The 15618-nt window shown below is 50.3% G+C and overlaps 1 protein-coding gene across 1 annotated transcript in view; it reads left to right on the top strand.

Moving 5' to 3' along the window:
- ANKH (ANKH inorganic pyrophosphate transport regulator) overlaps window positions 1–15618 on the top strand; it is a 128775-nt gene that overhangs the window by 79814 nt on the left and 33343 nt on the right. Inside the window, exons 3-6 of the mRNA XM_059173678.1 lie at window positions 3183–3301; window positions 5936–6019; window positions 12338–12508; window positions 14204–14338. Coding sequence (XP_059029661.1) covers window positions 3183–3301; window positions 5936–6019; window positions 12338–12508; window positions 14204–14338 — 509 coding nt within the window. The remainder of the gene's footprint in view (window positions 1–3182; window positions 3302–5935; window positions 6020–12337; window positions 12509–14203; window positions 14339–15618) is intronic.

Raw genomic sequence — 15618 nt, 5'->3', positions numbered from 1 at the left:
GCCTGTGTCCTCCCTGCTGTGGCCACGTCATGAAATCTGTTTACGTCTTGTTCAGAAGCCTTGTTTAATTTTTCTTTTGAGTGTTCTGCCCTTCAGAAGGAATAGAAGCTGCCTCAGAACGGTCGAGGTGGGGCAGTTGATAGAAGTCGACCGTCCCTGAATGTTAGGGCAGCCAGCCTGGTAATTATGGACTCTGTGCAAAGCACTTTCAACAAATTACCCCCAGCCAAGGGCTCCGGCCAGAGACCGCTCAAGGGCACAGGAGCGCAAAGGGGCGGGAGAGGCAGAGTCAGAAAGCTTGGCCCGCGGAGCTCCCCACCCAGCCTCCTTCAGTCCGTCTTCCTTATCCTCTCGCTGAGAGGCACTGTTTTTGACATTTTCACTAAAATATTCTAATCAGTAGGTACACTGAGGTCTATCTGCAGAAGGTAGAGAAGCAGATATGTATCGATCTCTGTGCCGTCCGGGGCCTCACAAGCAGATGGCACGCCAGGCTCTCGGCAGCTCAGACTCGTGGGTCCCAGAGTCTCCCGGGAAAATAATTCTCCCGTTCTCAGAAGCCGCCTGTGTGACTTTGCTGGGCTTGTGCTAATGATGCACCACGGACTGGGAGCTGAGACAAGGGGAATGTATCATCTCCCAGGGCTGGAGGCTGGACGCTCAAGCTGTCAGCGGGGTTGATGCCCACCCCAGGACTCTCTGGAAGCTTCGGTGGCTTGCTGGCAACCTTGAGCCTTCCTGGGGGTGTGGACGCATCCCGCACCCCGCCCCCCATCTCTGCCTTCACATCCACGAGGCGTTCTCCTCGTGTGTGTCCACCTCTGGGTCCAGATTTCCCCTTCTTAAAAGGATCCCAGTTACATCGGATTGGGGGCCCACGCTGCTCCAATGTGACCTCATCTTTCCTAATTAGAGCTGCAATGACCCTGTCACCGAAGAAGGTCACATTCTGCCGTCCCCAGGGACAGGGCTCACTCATCCTGTCTCACCTCTAGATCTCGGCCTTCCCTGCTCTCAGAGTCCGTCAAGTGCACTCCGTGGCCTTGTCTGTGGGCTCTAACCTTGACCCTGGAATTTCAGCCCATGAGCTATTCCTAGCTGCCCGGCTCTCGCCCCTGGCACCGCGTTGCCCGTCTCAGTCAGCTCGGCTGCCTTGACCTGCCAGCAGTTTCTGTCCGCGAGGGTGGGACAGTCTTTGGGCTGGGGATGAGTCCCCCCCTGGCAGGTCCCAGCACAGTGGCTGGTTCCCGGCTGAATGAAACGAATGTACACGTGATCAGCAGCAACAATAAACTCTGAGACAAAACCTGCGGGTTTCAGTGCCCCAAGTACACCATTCACCTGCTTAAGGAACGTCTTCACCAGGGCCTTGAGTCTCCATCTGTCCGCTTTCCCTGGGTCTGAGCGCCTCGCACCAGGCGGGGAAGGTGGGCTGTGGGGCTCCCGCCCTGCCCCTCCCCTGAGCCTCCCAGGGTCAGGTCAAGCTTTCTCTAATCTGCTCATCTAATCTCGTCTGTGCGCCCTCCGATCCCAGCGTGGACCTCACAGCTGCGTCCTGCCTTCCTCGTCCCAACTTCCCAGGTCTTTGCTCTTTCTGCCCTGCGACACACTCCCTCCTGGATTTCCCTTCTCGCTGCCTCAGTGGCTCGGCTGGCCCCACCACGCCCCACATCTGACATGTTTGCTCCCCTGGCGGCTCACCTTTTGGTTCTCCCCCTGCCCCTCCTTAGAGGGCCTCTCCCATCCCCCCGTTCTCGGGATGTCCTGCCCGCTCCACACCCCCCACGCCTCGAAATCGCTTTCCTTCCCCATCTGGGATCCCCACTTGTGCATGTAAATATCCATGAGATCATACTGAAGACTTGACTGAAAGTTCTCACGAGGCAGGACTAATCCGCCGAAAAGGAGTGGAAGCTTCTTTCTTTACTATCGGTTTCTTCTTAGTTCACAGGGGTCCAAGTCATCCCCCACACTTTGAAGTGGAGAGAAGGATCTTATTATTCACCTAAAATGAGACTCTCACTGCATTCTGTCTCTGTTCCGATTTCAAAGCAGCTTTATAGTTGTCCACTGCATTAATATTCGTATTTATAGAAAAATGAAAACAGCAGGAATGGTGCTATTAAACCGCCATGTAAAACGGTATGAAAACACAAAGATTGTTGGTTTTCGATATAGTCTAATCATCTATCAATGAGGTGAAAATCTCTTAGTTTATTTCATCTTTGCTGACAGCAGCTGCCAGAGTGCCCAGCTAATCCGCTAGAAAGACCTTCCTCTTCCTTCCTTTGTATCTGTCCTGCGGCTGCCAGTTCATTCGCTCTGTGTCAGTTCAACACCAGCACGCTCCTACCAAAGGGTGAAACAAAACAAATCGCAAGCGGTGAAAAGGCTTTCCATTTTTTTATTGAAAAGACATATTCACAGGGGCACCCAGGGGACACCGGTGGTTAAGCATCCGACTCTCGGTTTTGGCTCCGGTCATGATTCCAGGGTCGTGAGACTGAGCCCTGGGTCAGGCTCTGCACGCGGTGAGGAGTCTGCTTGACATCCTCTCCCTCTCCCTCTTCCCTTTCCTCTCTTGAAAAAAAAAAAAAAAAAAGGAAAAGAAAAGAAAAAGAAAGGTGTATCAACATCTGGGAATTTCCTCTTAGTAAGTACTGCTCCATATAAACATTTAGCTTCCAAATGATCCATCAAGTGCCCTTTCAGGATGTCAAGTTAATGGACGCATCCTAAATGCATAATAGAAGATTGAGTAATTGATGCCGAGTAAACCCACAAAAAGGAATTCATTGCAACCATTAAAATGTGGGAGCAAATCACGGAAAGATGGCCGTGGCTTACAAAAGAATATATATATGGAATGATCCCACGTTCATGTTAAAACACACACATACCCCACAGCACGCGCCCACCACATCCCCATAAAAGAGCTGGGGTGTTAGAACCCAGAGCATTCACCAGGACCCCTGCTGAGCAGAGGGGTAAGATTGGACATGATCTTTTTTGCATTTGCTCATCTAATTTTCTCTTTTTTCTACACCAAAAAAAAAAAAAAAAAGAAAGAAAGAAAGAAACCCAAATATTACATCTAACATTGTTTTTGCACTTTTGAGATAAAAAGCTTAAAAGATAACTTTTTCTAAATATTGTTCTGTATGTTTTTTGGCCCTTTACAGCTTATAGTGACTTAGGCTACTACATTATCAATAAACTGCACCATGTGGATGAGTCTGTGGGCAGCAAAACGAGACGGGCCTTCCTGTATCTCGCTGCCTTCCCTTTTATGGATGCAATGGTGAGTAATTGTGGACACTTCTTTAAAAAAAAAAAAAAATGATGGTGTACTTAACCTAAAATTTACCATTTTAGCCGTAGACCCCCATTTGGTTCATCCATTCCTCCATCAGGGGACACCTGGGTGATTTCTACCTTTTGGCTATTTCTATAATGGGTTATGAACATGGGTATACAATACCTCCTTGAGCTCCCTGTTTAATCCTTTTTGGGTAGAGAGCCAGAAGTAAAATTGCTGGATTATATCATAATTCTATGTTTAATTTTTGAGGGACCCTCACCCTGATCTCCGTGGCAGCTCTATCATTTTATAAGCCCACCAGCAGTACAGAAGGTTTCTAGCTGGCCCCAGACTCGTAACCGGCCTATCTTGGCCATTTATTTGATGAGAATCGTCGTACTTGCCACAAAGTTCTAGCAAGAGGCAAGAGAGCCTATTTGAAAGCTGTATTTAAATATAAAGTTCTTTCCTGATATAGTCAGGATCAAGGGATCAGGACAGCTTTCTGATAAACTCACCATTTGTGTGGCTTAAGCACCCAAAAGCATTTTAGAATGAGAATCTCTGGAAAATATGGATAGGCTTTCATGACTTTAGTACCCAGCTTTACTACATTACTAAGGGTGGCTCACTTCCATAGATTAAATTCTTTGTCATAATACGGGAGAGTTCTCAGAGAATGCTTTTTCTCTATTCCTCTGTGCTATTGAGAATTATAGAAGAGATTTAACCAAAATAAAAATATGTATTTTATACACACACACACACACACACACACACACACATCATCAGTAATGTCCAATGCTGGGAAATAAACCTCTTCTTTAGGTTCCATTTTAAATTATTTTGGGGGGGAGACTTAAAAATATGTTCGTCTGTACAGTTTTTCAGCACCCCGCCCCTCAAGTTTCACATACTGTAGATGCGTGAGGTAAATGGGCATCCATCCACAGTAAGGTGAGGCCAACCCCCACATCCTTGGAGGAATGAGCCAAGGTCAACTGCGTGTGGTCCACCTTCTCCGATGGTATCAGGAGTGCTATACCGCCTGCAGTTAGCTTATGGACGTGGCCTCATGGAACCTCTGACTGCTTCCCACCAGTCTGCATGGTGACCTTGAACTCACAGTTTTCACGCCAAGGCTCCGATTGTCAGTTGGTGTGGCGGCAGGGTTGGTGGAAGAATTGGGCCATCAGAGCACTGGTACCTGGATTTTCTTTTTCTTACTTATCACCAAGTAAGAAATTTACTCTGTATTTACCCTGGCAGTTGACACATACTCCAAAAAAAAAAAAAAAAAAAAAAAAAAAAGACAAAGAGGCTTGATTTCCTAGAACTGGATTCCCTAACAGTGCCCCATGCTGACCTAAGGGCGCCCCATAGTGCTTGGAATCAGGAAACAGTAGAAGCCCAACTTCCTAGACAGAGGCCCAATACTGCTCTGAGGCCTGCCCCCATCTGTATGGGGGCTCTGTGGACACACAGAAGAATTACAGTGATACGTGATTTCAGGGACTTGGGACTAAAAGTGAATCCGTGTGCCCTATGTTCCATTTCCCTTCAGCTGTATTTCTTTGCCGTGAGAGAGTTTCTAAAACTCAGCGTAACACCAGAACATTGGGGATTAACACCCTTTACTTTTCTGTTTCATCATCAGCGGCCCCCAAAGACCCAGCAGTAAGAGACAGTTCGTGAAAAACAAAATAATGAACATTGATAAAAAGCCAGGTCATCTTCCCAAGCACACACCCCTGCACACCTACCCCTGGTTAGAGAGAGAATGTTTGAAAACCACAAAGCTGATCATCCCGATGGCTTTGGTCAACCAAAGGGGCCCACAAGCCACTGTTTGCAAATGTTATCGACAGCTGGCGTCTCTTTCCACGTCTGGCACCTTGAGACCTGTGAGCTGAGGGAGGAAGTAGATGGGGCAGCTACTGTACAGGAGTCCCGACAGAGACCTCGGGAATAAATCGTATTTGTCTGATGGCGCGAAGCTCACACGAAATGTTACTGCCGTGTCGGTCCACAGTGGCCTTTCCGGGTCAGAAGGGTGATGCTCACACAGATTCTGCCTTGGACTTCAGACCTCCAAACTCACCGGCCCCCCGGGCTTTCCATAGTCTGCTCCCCCGAGGCAAAGTGTCAGATCAGATCCTGCCCCAACTTGAAGAGAAGGAAAGAGTAGAGCCCTCTTGGTTTGATGAGAACCTGTAATGACTATAATAACTCGGAACCGAGCTAGAGCCCTCGTTATGACACGCCTCGCAGAGGGCGAATGTTTCTGCCTTGTCATTCCGGCTGCCCCAGAGAGAGAGGGTGTTCCCTCCGTTCTTGGTATCCATCTAGCTTCCCTGCCAGGAAAGCTAGTGAGTGCCCTGGTCCGCCTTACCACCTGTACTAAGTAAATCCTGTGCAGTCACTGGTTCCACTTAGAAATCTAACGCGGACCTAGCCACCAGGCCAAGTTATGGTCATTTGACCAACGGAAGGTTTGTCCTGGGCTCCGAAGGTTCTGGGGTGGGGGTGGGGGGTTGTAGCAGTCTATTTCCGGATTGCCCAGTAAATCCTAACGGCCAGAAGTCATCTGATCCCGACGGTGTCTCTCATGCCAGATTCTCTTCATCCCGGCAGGCATGGACCCATGCTGGCATTCTCCTCAAACACAAATACAGTTTCCTGGTGGGATGTGCCTCGATCTCCGATGTCATCGCTCAGGTAAGTACGGTCTGTGTGTCCATCGGAGCTCCCCGGAGCCCCCTCCTGCCTCGCTGATGTGCATTCCCTCTGCGGGGGGCCTTCCTGCCTTACTCCAGCCGAACGTGGACATCAGGGAAGGTGTGTTGAACAGGGGGGAGCATGAGACCTCTTGTAGGAGACGCACGTCTAACCCTGCGAGAAGGAGGGGGTAGGAATTGACATTCAGCGTCAGATGTGTGGGCCCTGAGGCTTACAGAACTCGCCTGTGACGTGGCCATCGGGTCCCAGCACACATGTGTCTGGTGGTCAGTGGGCACCAGCTGGGGGCACACTTGGTCCCCCGTGTGGTCTCCCAATACACGGTCTGTCCCTTGGCTCTAGAGGGAGCTCTTGGGAATTCTTCCATGTCGTTTCTCATGTAGACGCCACACACGGCTGCCCTTCCTGCGTCATTAGCCCACATTTCACAAAAGCCAGGAGGCTGGACGTGCTCTGAGAGGAAGGCCGACGTTGCCCTTTCTGTGGAGCCCGGCGCTGGCAGCAGCCCCAGCTCTCCACGTTACTTCCTTTCTTCTGCCACTCAGGATCCTGCATGAAAATTTCAGCAGAAAATTAGATGTAATTCCCGTAATCTATAAATCAGCCCTAGTTCCTACAATCAGGGGTTCGGGAGAACCGTTTCTTCACAAAGGAGGGGGGATGGGCTGATTTTTAAGCTCCTTTCCCAGTTCTCGGTTCCAGTCTATGAGCATTTCCATGCAATTTCTGCCTGGTTTCCCCCCATCATACAAGCTAGTCTGGTGGCCACCTTTTTGAAATAATCTACTGTCAGACCATTAGTACCTCCCTAAAGACCAACAATTACATTTCCAAATTAATTGCATTTACTCCAAGAATCACTATTGAAAGTAATTTAAATTAATTCCTGTTAACACTGTGTGCATGTGTGTGTGTGTGTGTGTGTGTGTGTGTGTGTGTTTGCTCACACATGCGTATGCCTGGACACTCGCTCACGTCCTCTCTGGATATAGTTTTGTTAATTTTCTTTGTGAGTTATTAGAGATTTTTGTCCTGATCTTACTTTTATCCATCCTCTGAGAGATGAACTAAACTGCCTTATTCACTCTAATCAGTTAATTTGAAATTAAGGCCGCACCTCTCTTTTCCAACATTGGCATCAGCAACTCAGGGAATATTTATAGATGTGTGTTTTCTTAAGGGCAAACAAACAAAACACAACTTCACTCTGCCGGAGATAGATATAGTGAGCATCTAGGAGTAGAAGGGAAAACCAGATTTCTGAAAAATGCTTTGCCAGCACGCCTACGGCCATTTTCCTTCTCAGTTTTAAACCCCGTCCTGGCCGGTGCCTGCTGGGAGGGCTCGCAAGTGCAGAATGATCAGATCTGGTTGGGAAGAGAGACGGGAGCTGGATTCAGTACCATCTGGCCCCGAGCTATTCCTGGTGAAGTAGTTATTTTAAACCTTGTAGTTTGAAAGTTTGGAGGAATAAATGCGATGTTCGTTCCTAAGTCTTTTATTACCCTGCTCCCCCACCCCCAGTTTTAGTCCTCTGTTTCTTGAAAGCATTTTGTTCAATACCGAATTTGTGAGTAGACAGGTCTCAGGCAAAGTCCTCTGCAAATACCACCTTGGTATAGAGAGATAGCAAGTCATCGCCAATGGTAAAATGCAAGTAGCTTATAATGCCTAGCCTTTCAGTGGCAACTCCCATTTTTTCAGATGCCTGGGTAGTTCTTTCAGTTGAGTGTCTGACTCTTGGTTTCAGCCCAGATCTTGATCTCAGGGTCGTGGGATCGAGCCCAGCCTTGGGCTCTGCTTGTCCCTCTGCCTCTCCTCCAGCTCTTGCCTACTCCTCTCTCTCTCAAATAAATAAATACATCAAATCTTTAAAAAAAATTTTACTAAGCTAACTGATCTCTCACCATAGTGCAAGGAAGCTCTCTTGGTTTGGTTTACCTGTGCAGTAATGCTTTTCTGTGCCACCAATACTGTCAGTAACGCTATGTCCTAGGGGCACCTGGGTGGCTCAGTCGGTTAAGCATCTGCCTTCGACTCAGGTCATGATCCCGGGGACCTGGGATCGAGCCCTGCATGGGGCTCCTTGCTCGGCAGGGAGCCTGCTGCTCCATCTTCTTCTCCCTCTGCTGCTCCCCCTGCTGGTGCTCCCTCTCTCACTCTGTCAAATAAACAAAACCTTTAAAAATAAAATAGTGCTACATTCCAATAGATTGCCAAAGAATTTATGAAAAATATTGCTGTTTCTGTTGTATTTCACAATCACCTGGTCAATATTTGCTCAGCATCCGCAGGCGCGATCTCAGGGCGTTGCTGGATCTTACTGGGACCTCCTGTCCTAGCCCTTGCCTCCCGACTCAGCCCAGCACCCCGGGACGGGAGGCCTCCCTCCCAGCTCAGCAGCACTGCTGCCGTCCTGTCAGTCCCTTGGCTCGCTGGCTTTTCATCTCGGCCTCCTGGCCAGGCCGCACTCCTGAATCTCCCACAATGCACCTTTCACCACCTGCACCCAGAAAGTCAAGCAGCTGATGGAACCCTGCATCGACGCTCATCACTCACCGCAGCTGACCCAGTAGCTGCGTCAGAGGGTCCCTCCGCTCCTCCCTCTTCCCAGTAGCCGAGCTCCTTTCCCACTGCCCTGAGAAGGTCGAAGCCACCGATTTCTTCACCCTCTGGCCCCCAGACCTACAAGCCTGCCTCCTAACCCCGCGTCATCTGCGTTTTCCCCCCACTCTGGGAAACGAGGCGCCCCCCTTCTCTGGCCCAGAACCGCGGCTTCCACCTGCACTTTCTCAAGAACGGGGTCCAGCTGGCTCTCCGAGACCTGTTGTCTCTGCCCTGGGTCGTTTCTCCTGACGCGTAAACGTGCTCACCCACCTGCCGTTTTAACAGAACCACAAGGGCAGCTTTTTCGTGCTCCCATGTGCCTCTCGGCGCCCCCTAAGCTCAAATTCATACCTTCTCTATCGAGTGTTTCGGTTTTGAGCAAACCTGTGGCACTGTCACCGGGTCAGAAGCCTGGGGACCATCCTCTTCATCACCAGGCCTTTTCGATTTTAATCCCGGGTGTATCTTTGATGTGCTCTCTGCTCCCCATTACTACCCCCTCGCCCGGGTCCGAAGGAGCCCCGTCCCGCCCGGACCGCTAGAGAGGTCTCCCGACTGGCCTCTGCTCTGGGCTCCTTTCCTTCCATCCCCCGCTCTGCGGCCACAGTGATCTCTGCTCTTGGAAATTCTGGCCACGCTGCTCAGAAGCTGCTTTAGGGCGCCTGGGTGGCTCAGTGGGTTAAGCCGCTGCCTTCAGCTCAGGTCATGATCTCAGGGTCCTGGGATCGAGGCCCGCATCGGGCTCTCTGCTCAGCGGGGAGACTGCTTCCCTCTCTCTCTCTGCCTGCCTCTCTGCCTGCTTGTGATCTCTCTCTGTCAAATAAATAAATAAAATCTTTAAAAAAATAAAAAATAAAAAATAAAAATAAACATTGCTTCCCGGGGTTCCTGGGATAAACAGTCAAAATCCTGGTCATGGTGACAACGTTCAAGACCCTTGGCCCGTGCTTCCTCGCCGGCCCGGCACTCTTCTCTCGGCCCCTCGCTCCTGCCACCCCTCCACGGGCACGCCATTTAGGGCCCTGGTGTGGCAGAGGACCCTTTCATGGGGGACTTTGCTTCGGCCCCTCTGCCCAGGAGGACTTGCTCTGCCTCACGTCCCGTCCCTGCCACGGACTCCTGCCACACCCAGCCGGGGCTGCAGGTCTCGATTCAGGTGGCACCGGGGTGCCCTCCCTCGAAGCAGCCGGGCCATCCCAGCAAAGCCTCGCTGCCTCCACCCCCGCAGTGGACACTCCTCAGTGTCCCTGTCTGGTTCACGTCCCCACTCCTGCACTGCACCGTCAGCTCCCGGAGGAGAGTCTGCGACGATCTTGTTTATCTCTGGGCTCTCGGGCACTGCATACAGGGCCTGTGCAGAACAGACTCTCCTGGGGAAAATCCTTACCAAGGAGAGTAGGTTCCTCCTCAGAGAATCACCTGATGTTTCTGGTGGTAATACCAGATTCAACATCATAATTCTGGACTGAAATGCAGAAGACCCTATTTTAACTGATGAGTAGTACCATCCACAGTGACGATGGAAGCTCTGTGATGGGTGCTGGGCCCCACGGCATCGAGCTGTTAAATGGGGAGCTGGGGAGAGCCGCTGGCCCAGGGCATCCCCCTCCCTCGGGCCTGCATAGCCCACCCCCTTCTTGTCATCACCACACTTACGTCTCGTTGGCTCGTGTCCCCCTTTCCCTTCTTAACCGCATCCTCCTCCGTGGCCCTGCCCAGCAGGCCTCCATCTCACGTGGCCATCCTGACGGCTCTGGGAGCCTTCCTGGATGTGGCCGTGGAGGGCTCAGTCCTCAATGTATTCCTTTCTTGTACAGCGAGTTTTCAGCCTTTATGCACGGTCGTCATTGTTACCACTGTGGGTTTCTGTGTGCTGAATGGTCAGCTTGCTGAGACCCTCGACGGACGGTCAGCTTGCTGAGACACTCAAGCGGGAGTTTGCCTGGGGGCTCCATTGAGCCTTCTGAGGCGTTAGACACATCCCACACATCTTGGCCCCATCACAGAACTCCCGGTCCTCCGTTCCTAATACTGTATGTCCCTAGCGAGACTTCCCCAGGTTGTGTCCACATCTTCAGTGGCATTTTCTACTTGTCCCACTTGAAAGGAACAGGCACAGGGCCAGTTACGGGCATCTTGACTTCATCCGTGGGCTCCGCAGCGTTTTGGAGGAACAGGAGCGGGAGTGTGAGCACCACCCCAACTGGTGTCTGCTCACGTCGTCGGTGCAGCTGCAGCCTGGTTGTGTCCATGCGGCCAAGCCCTGCCTGAGGCTCCCGGTCCGAATCGGCCTCGGGTACTGGGTTCGAGAATGACAGCTGGCATAAGACGCAGCCCACATTGCAAACAAACCACCTCCAACAGTGATACTTCTACTGCGCTCACAAGTCTGTATAACCCTGCTGTTCTCTGTTCCTTCCGGCAACCGAATGCACTCATCCAGCTCGTCATGCTCGGTCCCCAGCTTCCTTTTCAACTTTCGGTCATCGCCGATTCCTTAGGACTGCAGTGTTGGGGTTAAGCCTCCATGGGTCAGGACCACTCTGTGGTGGTGTGTTTTGCATCCCTGTTGTTCCGTGGATATTTGGCCATTAACGTCATGGTAGCTCACAGCCCCCTGGCCAGCTCAGACAGAGGAGGATGCAGCTCTTGATCTCGGGGTTGTAGGTTCAAGCCCCACATTAGGTGTGGAGATTGCTTAAAAATAAAATCTTTTTTTAAAAGTCAGTGGAACTCCAGAATAGTGTCCCTCTCCCCATTAGTTAATTTTTGTGGTCTTCTGTCTTCAGTGGTCTTCTGAATGTGTGAATCCCCGGATGGCTCGATAGAGGCTGGGCTGCTCCTCGGACTTTTATAGACAGGAAAGCTGAATACTTGTTAAATTTTTTCAGAGATTATACAGTCAGTAGAGATTAATACTTTATTATTTTAATCTCTCCTGACTCTATTTTTTGAACTCTTCCACTTTTTAAGTTAGTATTTTAAACTTTAATTGACTTTGTTTTGTAATAATTGACACTGGTGCTTTTCGCAGCATTTTTAGCAAACTTCATCTTACAAATGTTAATGTCTGTTATTCTGTATATGCCGCTGATCACCACTACTTTTTCCTTGTGGACTTGGGCCTTCGTTGTGGATTACATGTGCATATCAGGATCCAGGCTCAAGCGGGTAAAACTCTACCACATCTTTGGGGGCCTGGGGAACAAAGTGTCTAGATGTTTTGTAATGAGATCGTAACTAGATATGTCATTGCCTTCAAAGAGTCTTAGAAAAGGCCGGCCTGGGTGGCTCAGTTAGTTAAGCGTCTGCCTTTGGCTCAGGTCATGATCCCAGGGTCCTGGGACTGAGCGCCGCATTGAGCTCCCTGCTAATTGGGGAACCTGCTTCTCCCTCCCTCTCCACCTGCTACTCCCCCTGCTTGTGCATTTTCTCTCTCTCTCTGTCAAATAAACAAAATCTTAAAAAAAAAAAAAAAATCGAAGCGCCGTGGAGGGGAATATAGCAAAGCGATTGTGTGCTGTTGCCCTGAGGACACCCGGAGCCCCGGCCCCAGCTCCTGTCCTCCCATCTGCCCTGAGGTTTTCACTCGGAGGCCCACCTCGTCAGGGTGCCAGCAGCCAGCAGGCACGCCCGTTGACGGGTTCTGTCGTCTCCCCTCTGACATGTCTTTGTTTTCCCATCCTCCAGGTCGTGTTTGTCGCCATCCTACTGCACAGTCACCTGGAATGCAGAGAGCCTCTGCTCATCCCCATCCTGTCCTTGTACATGGGCGCCCTCGTGCGCTGCACCACCCTGTGCCTGGGCTACTACAAGAACATCCACGACATTATCCCCGACCGGAGCGGACCGGAGCTGGGGGTACGGCCTGTCTGTGCATCCGGGGATGGCCCTCTGGGAAATGGGAGACCCGTATACAAGCCTGTGCCCTGAGATGTCCAGCACCAGGGCACATCCAGAGGCAGACACAGAGTGGGGGGTGGGGGGGGGGGGGAATGGCTTTGGGAGAGGTCACGGTGCAGCCTCCTTGTTTGCATATAGGGAAACTGAGGCACAGTGGGTCAGGTCAGGCTGAGGAGTAGATATGGCGGTTTTGGTTCTTCATACCCCCTGTTGTCAACAGTAAGTCGCTCTGTATATTCATCAACAAGTAGCTGGGGGCCCACAGCTCCCATTTAACCTTGCATTTGGATAATTTCTGAGTTCACAGCAGGACCCCAGACTTTGTTTGTACTTTATACTTTCCACCTTGGCCAGACACGGTCGCTCATTCGGGTGCCTCCCGTGGTGTGAGCAGAGAGTGTAGCCACCATGGGCAGCACAGAACTCTGCTCTCTGCCCTCAAGCAGCTGCATTATGCCCCATCCCGTAGATGAGAGCGACACAGAAGCAGCAGTTAGACGGGAGCCCAGACAGCACGTAGCATACAAGACCTCGGAGTGCAGGGAGGGAAGACAGTGATGGGGTCTCAGAAGCTCCCCCACCTCCTGGAAGGTGACAGAAGTGGAGTCAGATGCCAGCAGGGTATAAACCTCCCCAACTGGCCCGAGCACTGTTTCAGCATCAGTGCAAGCAGGATCTGACATGTATATGCTGACCCCGCCCATCGGTACCAGACGTCCCTGGGCTTGGTCTCCGTCTAGCTGTGGGGCTGCCGATACGCACGACTCCACGCAGCCCTGAAGAAGGCCCCACACTCCACCCTCTGATCCTGCCTTTGAGCACAGCTTACTCTTGGCATAATACAGAACAATAACTGTATTGACCACTTACCTCCATCCGAGGCGGGCTGTCAATAAAGTCTGATCTAGTTGTTTCCGTCACTAGGACATCCACATCAAAAGGGTCTCAATGGTGACAATCCATCTCTGAACCCTGAGCCGCCAACAAGGGGAGATAAAAGTGGCTGGCATGGTTCCACGATGTGACTTACCCTCTGAAGAATCAAAACCGAAGTTAAATCATGAAAGCCAGCCTTTAAAGATTGTACACCTTTTGGTTTTGTAGAAGTCTCAATAAATCACCTTTTCTTGACCATGCTTTCATTTTTATGCTTCTGAACATTCACGTGACTTCCGTCAGATCTTTCAGAATAAGAACCTTGGTAATAGATTTATACCTCAATAATTAGGCACAATTGTGACCCAACTGGTTGCAGAAATAAATTATAGTAATTTTTTTTTCACTTCTGAGAGTTAAGTTCAGTTTGGTGATTAAAACAAAAACCAATTTCCAGCCTGTTTTCCAGGCCATGGAATTGCGTTCTTTCTGGGTTAGAACTGCCCTGTTTGGAAAAGAGTGATTTGGATCCATCAAACTTAAATGTGTGCTTTGATTTCACGGTACATTGCCAGCTGTCTGAGTTAATTTCTAATAACACTGTACGTTTTATTTTAATCTGAATTGGCTTGGCTACAGAGGCTTTTCCTTGTATTATTTTTAAGTACAATGAATTGACTCATTATTGACATCAAAAGGAAAAGCTTTGGCTCTGAATTGTTTTTTCTGTTCTGTTTCTAGAATTTAGTGAATTTGTATCTCCATTTCTTGACACAGGGAGATGCGACCATAAGAAAGATGCTGAGCTTCTGGTGGCCTTTGGCGCTCATCTTGGCCACACAGAGGATCAGTAGGCCAATCGTCAACCTCTTTGTTTCCCGGGACCTTGGTGGTAGTTCTGCAGCTACTGAGGTAGGGTGGTTTCTAGGGTTGGGGGCACTTGTGGTCACCTTTTAAAGAATGGGGCCGGAGGGTAGGGAAGTGGACACAGACTTGTTTCCGATTTACCTAGAGAGCTCAGGTAATTCTGTGGTATCATAATGGACGACCATTCACACTCAGAAGCCAAGAGGCTCTTAGAATCGTGGGACTGTTTACTTCTATGAATATGGAAGGAAACATCGCCTTCAGCCTTCTTGTTGACCAGATCTGAGGCATGGGCACAAGGCTAAGGGTGCAAAACTAGCAAGAAGCCGGGCTGGTCGAGGAATCCAGATTTTTCTGACTCCCGTCCAGTGGCCTTTCCATTTTCCTGTGGAGTCAGAGTGATGCCAACATTGTGGTGGCCGAAGACCACGGACTCTGCCGTGTAGCAGCAGACGTGACCAGGCCCAGAGCAGGAGGCCCAGGGCCCCCATGTCGACCCAACCCGCTCTCACCTGTTCCTGCCCCGCCTTCCGGCAGTACGCCCCTCCCCCCACACCCCGGCCCATCGTGGCTCTCTGAGCGCTTTGGCAGTCCGCCCTCCCCCAAATGAGGATCTCCATTATTTACTCACTCGCAGCTCAAGAAATTTATCTGGAAACTGGCAGCTACTCCAAAGAAAGAGTTGAATCATTTTTTCCATCTTTCAAGTATGGTATGAACAAATCAAGTTACTTCATTTGTCTCCTCCTCCGCTGCCCTCCGGAGACTTGATTCCGTCTCTGGAACTGCTGAGCCTTCAGGAAGGCCGGTGGCTGCTCATTAGGGCCTTCTCTTTCCACGTTGCCCTTGGATGCGCCGTCGGCGTGTCTCCAGCCGGGAATCTCCTGCCAGTTTCCATGTCCTGGGAAGCAGCTCATGTGGGCTTGGAAAGGGACACACATAAATCACAAGCAGGACGCTTTCTCCTGCCTCACTTTGTTCTTGGACTTTGTGTTTTGGATCACGAAGGTCATCTTGGGTGGTTCTTAACAATCCAATAGCTTTTTCAGTTAACACCAGCAGTTTAAGTTGCTCAGAAAAAAACGTATGTGACCCCATTAACTTGTGTGCTGGCATTCCATCTTCCCCTTTGAAAAAGAGGAAAAAGAAAAGAAAAGAAAAACCAAGGTAAATGACCTCAGTGGCATAGAGACTCCGCGTGTAGGGTACAGGACAGACGTGTATTGACCATCTACTGCGTGTCCGCCATTTATGCACATTTCATGGACTCCCAGCAAACCTTTGTGATGGATCTCATCATTCCCATGGTTCTGCTGGAGGAACAG

The sequence above is a fragment of the Mustela lutreola genome, chromosome 5, assembly GCF_030435805.1.
Source record: "Mustela lutreola isolate mMusLut2 chromosome 5, mMusLut2.pri, whole genome shotgun sequence".
Taxonomy (NCBI): Eukaryota; Metazoa; Chordata; class Mammalia; order Carnivora; family Mustelidae; genus Mustela; species Mustela lutreola.
This window is presented reverse-complemented; position numbering and strand designations above follow the sequence as displayed.